The sequence below is a fragment of the Neoarius graeffei genome, chromosome 11, assembly GCF_027579695.1.
Source record: "Neoarius graeffei isolate fNeoGra1 chromosome 11, fNeoGra1.pri, whole genome shotgun sequence".
NCBI classification, from domain to species: domain Eukaryota; kingdom Metazoa; phylum Chordata; class Actinopteri; order Siluriformes; family Ariidae; genus Neoarius; species Neoarius graeffei.
The window spans coordinates 17,080,356-17,090,936 of record NC_083579.1 but is presented as its reverse complement, the minus strand read 5'-3'; the positions used below and the strand labels follow the sequence as shown (position 1 = coordinate 17,090,936).

Below are 10,581 nucleotides of genomic sequence, written 5' to 3'. Positions count from 1 at the left end.
TTGAGTAATACAGGTGACTTTAATTACCCCCTGGTTTTCTTTGATGCCTTTGTTGGTCACTGGGTGTCTGTCCACAGCGGAGAAGTTCAGTGTTTTGTATTCCTCTAAATCCACTGCTCTGCTCTTATTGGTAGCTGAAGTCGTTGCATCACGATGATCATGACGCGCGTCTTCCTGCTTCCTTTATTCGCGTCTTAAAGTCGATCTTGTCGGTGTGAGCGCGCGCTACAGCCTCGCCTCGTCCTATTAGTGAATCGCTGAGACCGAGGACAGTTTCCAGGTAGAGAGAGAGGAGAGGCGCACAAGAGCTCTCTCTCTCTCTTTCTCTCTCTCTCTCTCTCTGAGAAATGACAATATTCATGCAGGAGTGAGCAGCTCTCTCGCTCTCTCTCTCTCAATCCTGTTCCTCTACTCCAAAGAAGCTCATGTTCAGAGTAAGTACAGTAGCTTGTCCTATCCGTGCAAGTTGCCTTCTCTCTCTCTCTCTCTGTTCCAGTTTAGTTGATTATTTATTTCATGTGCAATGTAAACCTACCGCTTTATTAGTAAATAATTCTGATGCATTAATTGATGGTTTACTGCGAGGCGAGCGCGTGACATTTGAAAGAAACGTGTCCAGTCTTAAAGCTGTTTCACAATGTAGCCTAAACAGTGTTAAACCAATGTACAGTGTCAAACCAATCGCTCAACTAATGAAGACTGTACATTTGCCAGCCCTTTATCTCCAAGCAAGAGCCTGTTTTGAATCATTGCGGCTTTAATGTCTTGGCCGGTTGCGCGGATTGTGGCGTCCGTGTGGACCTTTTGAGTGTGCATATGTTCAGTATGCGTTTGCTTTCAGTTTGCGTGGAGCGCTTTTCAGTTGCTGGTTCGTTTTACTTTGTTAACAGTTTGCATAGTCTATGTGACAAACAAACAAATAAATAAACAGTGTTGTAAGCATTGTTGTTTAAGGTTGCGTCATTACGCATGGACAAAACGTGATCGTGTTTATCACGCTGTAAAATGTAGTGGGAGTAAAAGTGACTACTGAGGGACTGGGGGACATTCCCAGTGTCCGGGGTTGATTTGCTGAGAGTCGGTGTGCAGGTGGACAGCTGACAGTGTATTTATCTGACATCCTGCACATGTGTTTCCTGTTTGTTCTTCAGAAATAACAACAATGAAATATACTTGCCTGATATTGTGTTGTTTATTTCAATTTGTCATATTATACGCCACTGTAACTATTACTTGACTTAAATATTGTACTCACATTGCACTATCAGTCAGCTACATTAATCTGATATCAAATGATGAGAACTTTTCTTTGAACTGAGGACAAGTTGTGGGGCTGTTTTTCTCTTTCAATCAGCATTTTTTTTTTTACTGGAGAAAAACAAACTGATTATTTAATATTTTAGTGTCCTATAAAACAGGAATGGAACGACTTTATGCATTGTGTATCAAGTGTGTAAGAGTGTATCAAGGAAGTGGCTTGGCTAAATATGATGGTGATGTCTAAAAAATATATATAATTAATTTCTTTGATCAAATGAAGACTTGAACGACACTTTTTTAAATTAATTGATAAAATAGTTTTAAAGTACAGTGAATATACATTTTTATCAGGCCAAATCAACGTCATGAAAATATGTCTTGTTTTATGTTTAAATAAAATTATTAGCTGAAAAGTAAATGGAGACGATCAAGTGAGCGTTTTCTGTTAAACTATACAATACGTGATCCTGGTGTTTATGTCAGAACGCTCAAGTGATATTTAAAAATGTATTTTATCTGTAAAAACATGTCTTCTTGAGTATCACATTAAAAAGGCATGATACACTTAATGATAATATGGTTAAATATGTATGAATTATGTCCCTGTAATGTTGTGTGACGTAGAAATAACTTTATTCAAGCGATTATTGAATCTTTCTTCCCCTCACCTGTCTCACAGGGATCTCAAGCTGTGTCCAGCTGGCAGGCTTTTAAAATGGCGTAACAACATTTCCAGTGATGCCGGACCATGACAACGCATCCCTCTTAAACAGACAAACTAAGAGAAGAAGAGTTGACATTGGAGTGAAAAGGACTGTAGGTACAGTGTCTGAAGCTTTAGCACATTTAAAAACAAGCAGATTTAGTGCCATGAATCCCCACGGAGCTGAGCAGGATGTCAACTGTTCAGTGGTGCAGCACACAGACAGTGAGAAGTCCAATGTGCTTCACAAGCTGCTGAAGCGGGCCAACTCTTATGAAGACACCTTAGTGACCTTTCCTGGGGCCACCATCATCTCCCAGCTGCTGAAAAACAATTTAACCAAAAATGGGGCAAACGAATCTGACTTCCAGAGCAATGGTCTCTCCAGGACAGGCTCAGAGGTCCACCACGAGGATGCATGTAGCAGCTCATCACAGGACAGCCCTCAGGAGTGTGTGTCCCCTTTCAGCAGGCCTTCCATGGCAATATTTGACAGTGATCGGTTGACAGATGAGCACTTGAAGGCTAAACGCGCCAGAGTGGAGAACATAATCCGTGGGATGAGCCACTCTCCAAATGTCATGCACCGTATAGGTGAGTCTGAGCGTGACGGCATGCCCCAACCCCTAAGCCCTCGAGAAAGTTATAGGGAAAATAAGCGTAAGCAGAAACTACCCCAGCAGCAGCAGAGTTTCCAGCAACTCATTTCTGCTCGCAAAGAGCAAAAGCATGAGGAGCGCCGTCATCTCAAACTACAGCTCGAGGACATGCAAAAGCAGCTCCGTCAGCTCCAAGAAAAGTTCTTTCAGATTTATGAGAGCACTGATTCTGAGAATGATGAAGATGGGAACCTCTCAGAGGACAGCTTGCACTCTGATGGAATGTACAATCATATCTCTGACTCTGTTACAAACCGCTCAGAAAATGAGATGTCTGACCTAGACCCAGGACATTTCTTGGACCCAGCCAAGTCACTTATTTGTGAGCAAACCATGATGACTGACGGAGAGAAGCCCAAACGGGAAGACTCTCGAGGAAAAGGTCATAGATCAATGTCCATGCGTGCAGAAGGGAAACAATTAGCAGAAATGCTGAAACAGGAACTAAACACCGCGGTGACCCAGGTGGTGGACACAGTGGTAAAGGTCTTTGCAAAAACCCTGTATCCACTTCCCCAGGACTTCCCAACTGTGCAGACACCCTCTGACCACTTTGTAGGGAATCGCGAGAACCGAAACTTTCACACTACTAACCAGCGTTTACAGTGCTTTGGTGATGTCATTATTCCCAGTCCCCTCAGTTCATTTAGCAACATGCGAGTGCCCAACTCAAATGACCAAACAGAGGCCCTGCCTCTAGTGGTGAGAAAGAACTCCACAGACCAGCCTGGATCTCTACCCACACCTGCAAATCACCACCCTGGTCTTCACCCATCACCATTATCCTCAGCTATGGCCTTCAGTCCTCCATCCTTCCGACATCCTTTTCCTCTTCATATTATGGGTTATCCTTTCCAAAGCCCTCTCGGTGCCCCAAGTGGGCCATATCCAGGCAACGACAGATCTTCTCCTGAGTCTATGGACCTGTCCAGAGAAACCACTAGCCTACGGACCAAGATGTCATCCAACCATCTGAGCCTCCATCGTCCTATCTCACCAACACATCCAGGAAACCCTGAAGGCCTTTCAATATCTCTCATCAAGTCTGAATGTGGGGACCTCCAAGACATGTCTGATATTTCTCCATATTCAGGAAGTACAATATCCTTTCACGATAATTTATTCCCTGACACATTCATGTATTATGCGGTTGCTATTTTTTTTTAGAACTACAGTAATTCTTCTCCTTGATTATTTTTGCAATTTACAAATGTACTGTAAATGATAAATCTGTATAAACAAGCTTCAGAAAGTTTGCCTGTAGAATTTACAGATTTTATATACAAGATATTTTGTAGGATGGTGAAAAATGATTAAATGGCGATTTGGCTTGAAGAATTTCAATCTATGTTTAAATCCCGTGTTTATTCATGGTCTAAAAGAGTTTATAAAGGAGCTCTCTGCTTGGGGCTTTTAAGTGTGCACTATAGGGCAAAGTGCTGAAAAGCTTTGCCATGACAAACATACAACCCATCTTCTCTATTCTCACATTATCATAGAGAGACTCACAATTCCCCGCCCCTTTCATCACAGGCCATGCGAGACTTTGTACATAAACGCTCAAAGCAAATCATATTTCAAAGCCAGGAAGTAAAAGGCCAAGTGCGATCCTTTGCCAAACGATCTTAGCATCTTGTGTTTTGAAAGATGAGAAAATATATCTGCCAGGGAGTGAGCATTTTGTTTCAGAGAGATTTTGTAAACCTTGTTTTCACTGTGCTTCCCCTTAATTCACATCTAGTGCTTCAGAGAATATCTGCAAATTGTTGTATTCTTTCTGATCATGAAGAGCTCACTATAGTCGAAAGCACTTCCAGCACTAATAGCTGTTGCCTGGCAGCAGGTCCTTTCTTTTCATCTTTCTCTTTTTTTCAGATGTGAACAGGTGTTTGCAGGTAGCTGTTTATCTTTTATCCTTTCCTTCTTTACAATCTTTTTTTAACCAAAAAGCTGCTGGATGTCTAACAAGCTTCAGCTATCTATTTTTGTTTAAGAATCAATAGAGCTGAAAGAGTAGTTCGGATATTTGTGATTATGAATTATAGATTAATTTCTATCAAAATCTAAATCTAACTTTGAAGTTTGAACACAGAATTAAAATGTTATTATTATTATTATTATTATTATTATTATTATTATTATTATTATTATTTGTCCTCATGCACATGTTATTAAGCAGCAGCAACATCTCAATATTTGCAGAACAGGACTTAAAAAAAAAACTTTATACAGATCCCTTTGAATGTCTTTGACATTTTTATCCTGGACTGAATGATGCTCCTTGTCACGCATCCTCTTTGCATCTCAAGACAAACAGCCTCGTTCATGTTGCCTGTAAGATTTGCATGTAGAGAAAGAGAACAGCTCTGACACGGTGCGCTTGTAATCAGTTGTAGTCTAATGCACTCGACAGAGCTGAAGTCAGCTGATTTCCGAACAGTCATTGCTACGTCTTTTACTTCAAAGCACAGACCTCATATATGTTAAATAAATATGAAAGTTTTTTTTTTTTAAAGCATGCACTTACCTGGTCATTTACTTTGTATTCATTATTATAATGGGAATCATCTTTATTTAATCATCTATTTTTCCACTCAGTTATTAAAAGAAAGCTTTGTTTCCCCATACTATTTATTTATTTTTAATAAAATGCTAGGTTGAGCTGTCTAATCTTTCATGTTGATGAGCAGATGTCTAGCATTAATTTATGGATTTATCATCCCTATGTTTTCTCTCCTTACACCTGGCAGATGGATCAGATTTCAGCAGTTATAGTCTCCATTTCATGCAACACTGTGAATCCAAATCCAAATTCAGAAAAGACCAACGATGCACACGATCCATGGTTCTGCTGTTTTTCCAGTATCTCATTTGTCTGTATAATGCTCTCACCCTTTCCCCCAGTCTCCTTCATATTCATGTTTGCATTATTTCCTGGCTGACCTTGTTAGTGGCCGGGCTTGTTTTACCCTGAGTCGGGTAATGTTTACCTGCTATTTTGTCATTGCACATATTTGCGTATCCTAGAAACAGCTGTGTGGATGAGAGGTTTCCTTGTAGGAAATAGGCTTTTGTTGATGTAGTTGTTCAAGACATTAATGCTCTATGTCAGAGTATTAGATTTTTTTTTAGATTAAATAATGAGAGTAGATGGAAATAAAGCTCCTTGACCAAGACAGGTGATTACACTTGCATCTGGTAAGCCTCAATACTTAATTAAGGGTTTTTGGGGTTTTTTTTAGCATTTTCAGATGGACATTATTCCAAAGGAATGATGATTGTGAAGCTAATAATAATGAAGCTGATGATTGTGTTTCCTAGTACTTTATACTCCTAATATGAGCCAATTTGTATTCCTGTACTCATTTGTTTTTCTACTTCATTTGCTGTGTTTTCAAGAAATGCTTTGAGAAGAGGCCTTCACTTGAGGAGCCATGCTTCTGAATAGGCCTTCACACCTCTCTCTCTCTCTCTCTCTCTCTCTCTCTCTCATCCTGTTACCCAGTCATTCATTGCTATTCTTTGTTGTATAGATTATGACAGATGGCAGAAGAGAGAAGCCTAGTGCTCTTTTCGTCTTTCCTATCAGCTTAATGGAGGGAACACCTCCTCTCCTCACCTTGTACAAGGAGGATGTCGGTCAACATGGATTGCATGAAGATTTCCTGCAACACAAACGGCATCAAGTCAATTTCAGTGTACTTATCATGGAAATCTGAATTCTTCATGGCCTTTTTGGTGGATGTAATGCATTCTGTCATTCTAGACAGTTCTGTTTCACGCCTGTACTGTGAAATGGAAATTGTAAAAAGTGCCACACTGACTACATAAACTGACTTGAAGGCACCACAGTGATGAATTAGTGCCTCCACTGCACATCACAAGGAGGAGGTAGGCCTATGTTGATCAAACCTCTTAATTGACCTTGCATGTGTTCATTGATTGAGCCCCACATGCATCTTCATTTTGATTAATTATAAAGCCATTAATCTGTCAAGGAAATGGCATGGAGAGTCTACATCGCAGATGTGGCTAAAGCTGGAAAAGCTGGTGACACACTGGCTGGGCCAAGAGCCTGTAGGGGCAAAGAGTTATTTGGTTGTTAGGAGTGAAATGTAATGGGAAGATAGCTGCAGAAGATATGGCTCATCCTGGGACTCGTCACAACACCCATTTGCTTATCAAACTATTTAACTATTTATCTAGAATGGACAGGCAATGCAAATTCTACATAAATAGAGTTTTTTTATTAAGATAAACAAGCATGTATTGGGGTGGCACGGTGGTGTAGTGGTTAGTGCTGTTGCCTCACAGCAAGAAGGTCCGGGTTCGAGCCCCGTGGCCGGCAAGGGCCTTTCTGTGCGGAGTTTGCATGTTGTCCGCGTGGGTTTCCTCTGGGTGCTCTGGTTTCCCCCACAGTCCAAAGACATGTAGGTTAACTGGTGACTCTAAATTGACTGTAGGTGTGAATGGTTGTCTATGTGTCAGCCCTGTGATGACCTGGCGACTTGTCCAGGGTGTACCCCGCCTTTTGCCCGTAGTCAGCTGGGATAGGCTCCAGCTTGCCTGCGACCCTGTAGAATAGGATAAAGTGGCTAAAGATAATGAGATGAGATGAAGCATGTATTGACTAGTAATGGTGACAAAAAGGACTGGTCTTCTTTCTGGACTGTTTAGGATCTTAATGAATGGGTCGGGGAAACAATAAGGGTTTTTTTTTGTTTGTATTGTATTTTAGTATTTTTCTGCATCTTTATCTTTGACTCAGTATTTGCAAGTACACAAAGTCTATTTCTTTCTACATTATTTTAAAAATACTGTAAATGCATATTCTTTTATATTAACACACTTTCCTTGACCACTAACTCTGCAAATCCAAGAAGGCTTATCTCCTAACCACTTGAAGAAGGCAAAGCTGATGTTCTTCTACACACGCTATCCCAGTTCCAACATGCTGAAAATGTTCTTCTCTGATGTGAAGGTGAGCATTTCTTTAACCACATACACTATCATGAGCTGTGGTACATTTGATAGGTTTTGAACAGATGGTCAACTCTCCCGTCCTTCTTTCTCCCAAATAAAAAAACTGGCTTTAATCTCCTTGAGTAGGTCAATATTAGAGAGCTGAGGCTGAAGCCCCATCTTTCCTTTCACTTACGTTCATTGAGAACATGGCTTGTGAGAAGAAAAAAAAGACTAAATTACTGGACTATTAAGCGCTTGGTGGCCGGGCCTTTGCCCATGGGGCCCGGCCGGGCTCAGCCCGAAGAGGTGACGTGACTATTAATAGCCATTTAATAGTTATGGTCCTTTAATGGGTTCCAGTTTACTCACTTTTAACCCCTATTGATAAACTCATGATGTCAGTTGAATCAGGGATAGAAAATGCGGATTAAAAAAAGCAAACAGCATTTTTTTTTACTTTGCTTTCAAATGTAATATGATGTATTATAAAAAGCAAGAGACAATTTCAAAATGAATAATAAAAAGTAAATATGATAACATCAGTGAGAAGATGGCAAACACCGAAATGCACATCTGATAGGAGTCTAATATATTGCTGCGTGAGTTTTCCCTTTGTAGTTATAATTATCACAATCATTGCAAATTTTTCTTAAATTAATAATACAGCTTCCACCCTCATTATTCAGTTTGGCAGCTTATAAAATAGCACTTGATTACAAGTAAAACAATTATATTGCTTTTGTAATTTTTTTTTTTTTACATTGTGCACTGAGAGTTAAATGTGAATTCACAAGATAGTAAACTGAGGTCATGAAATCATAATGTTTGTGAGATGTCAGATATTTATTTTATCACACTTTTAATTAGCTATTTTGAGTGATCTAATTAAAATAAAATAAGGTTTTGGTTAATTCAGTGTTTTTTCCTAGAAGAAAATATGCTCACAGTTTGAAGGATAAACTGACCAAGCCCTCATCTGCTACATTTCTAGCTCACTTTAACTTAAAAAATAATTTTATGCATCAAATTTTCACTCCTGAAGATGCAATGTCTCTGATTACCATGCTTTTTCCTTTGATGTCTTTGATGTCTTCCATCAACTTTGAAGGGAAGATCCTATTCATTAATGAACCATGCAATATTTATGTATTTTATATATTCCATTTAATTGTAGTTCATATTGGTCTCAAATAACATTCCATAGTCATCATTGAAATGTCTGTGTTTTAGCTAAACTCAACCGAGTGCGTAACTCTCATGTAACAAAGTGAATATTTTTAGAATTTTAAGAATTATGTGGATCTGAAAGCTCTTTGTACCAAAGTTATGTAATCACATTGTCTTTTTTTTACAGGTCATGACCTTCTTAATAAACTACATGCTAAGTAATTCTAAAACAGTGTTGCAGTGCTGGGAACGATTAGTACTGAGTGAGAAAGTAAATGAGGAACAATATGCGGCATGTGTTTTATGGATCAAAAAGTGTGTATACTTGGTGATTGTGCATAAATTACTGACTAATTAAATGGAATAAACTCATGAAAGCTGTAGGAATAACTAATTAAAAACTGTATTTAGCAGAGGGGTGGCATCTTAATAGAAAATAATGACTCGGAGAAATAGGTTCCACAGAAATCATACTTAATGGAGTCATGAAAAGAACACAGTGTATATATATATATATATATATATATATATATATATATATATATATATATATATATATGACCAGAGTGTGTATTTATAGAGTATGCATTCATTTTAAAATTTGTTGCATTGAAAACAGTTAAACTGAAAACAGACTGGTGTAGGGGAAATGGTAGGTTATTAGGGATGTAAGGGAATATGAGTTGAAACATTAAAAAATACTTTAAACAGCAGTAAGCCATAATAAATGAAAAAGTCAATATTTGGTGTGAGACGACCCTTTGCTTTAAAAAAAATAGTAGTCTCAGGTACAATGAGTGCAGTTTTATAAGGAAATGAGCTGTAGGTTTTACTGAGCATCTTGCAGAACCAGCCACAGTTCTTCTGGACACTTTGACTGTCACACTCATGTCTTCATTTTGCAGCAAAACCCAGTAGCCTTCATTATGTTTCCTTTTTTAATCTGAAAAATGCACTCTTATGTAATATGCTGCTCAGATACAAACATTTTTTTTTCTGTAACATTTAATTTTGTGCTAGAAAATGAACATTTGGAACTCTAGAACTCTAAAATGTTTTTGTACTGACTCAGTAATGTAGAAGTCATAAAATAGAAATTTATAAAGTTTGTATGAAAAAAATAAAATAGGGTGCCTAAGACTTTTACACAGTACTGTATATGGGGCACCTAAATGTAAAGCAATGAATATTCTTTTCTCTCTGGGTTTTTGTGAACATTTGAGGCCTTTCTGACACATTTAAATAGTGATGTCAAATAACAGCTTTAAATTTCTGTATAAATTTTCATTATAGATATAAACCTTAAATGTTAATGTTAAAAATCAATATAAGGTTAAATGTAAGTGTTAAATATAAATCTAATTTTTAAATGTAATTGTTAAATATTTCATCCGTATGCTAATTGGCCCCGCCCTCTCGGAGTGTGTGTCACTTGGAAAACGTAGCACCAGTAGGTTTGTCAGGTTTACACCCTGCTGAACTAGTTTTAGATCAAGTTTGGGGGCATAAAAAGTAAGTCTGCTGGTGTTATTTTTGTGTAGGTTGTAAACAATCTGTGGCTTTAAAACAAGCTCTTGTTTTATACAAATAACTGGAAGTGAATTAAATCCATTTTTGTAAACATACAGTATGTTATGGTAAAGTGAAAATCTGCTTTAATGTGATTTATGTGTCTGAGAGAGTGGGGGCAAATATACATTTATAGTTAACATTTACAATTATAAACTATATGGCCAAACGTTTTTGGACCCCCGATCTTCTCTTATGTCCTCGTTGAACATCTCATTCCAGATTTATTCCCTTTTACTGTTAAAATAAGCTCCACTC

The 10,581-nt window shown here is 38.3% G+C and overlaps 1 protein-coding gene across 5 annotated transcripts in view; it reads left to right on the top strand.

The window, feature by feature from the left end:
* The first annotated feature begins 200 nt into the window (after window positions 1-200).
* Window positions 201-10,581, top strand: part of prox1a (prospero homeobox 1a) — a 68,802-nt gene continuing 58,421 nt past the window's right edge. For 4 of the 5 annotated variants that reach the window (XM_060933534.1, XM_060933533.1, XM_060933535.1 and 1 more), the window contains exons 1-3: window positions 201-434; window positions 1,940-3,725; window positions 7,498-7,603. In XM_060933534.1, the coding sequence (XP_060789517.1) occupies window positions 1,999-3,725; window positions 7,498-7,603 (1,833 nt within the window). In that variant the 5' untranslated portion in view covers window positions 201-434; window positions 1,940-1,998. Of the gene's footprint in view, window positions 435-1,939; window positions 3,726-7,497; window positions 7,604-8,941; window positions 9,245-10,581 lie in introns of those variants that run through there. The other variant, XM_060933537.1, reaches the window with a different exon arrangement.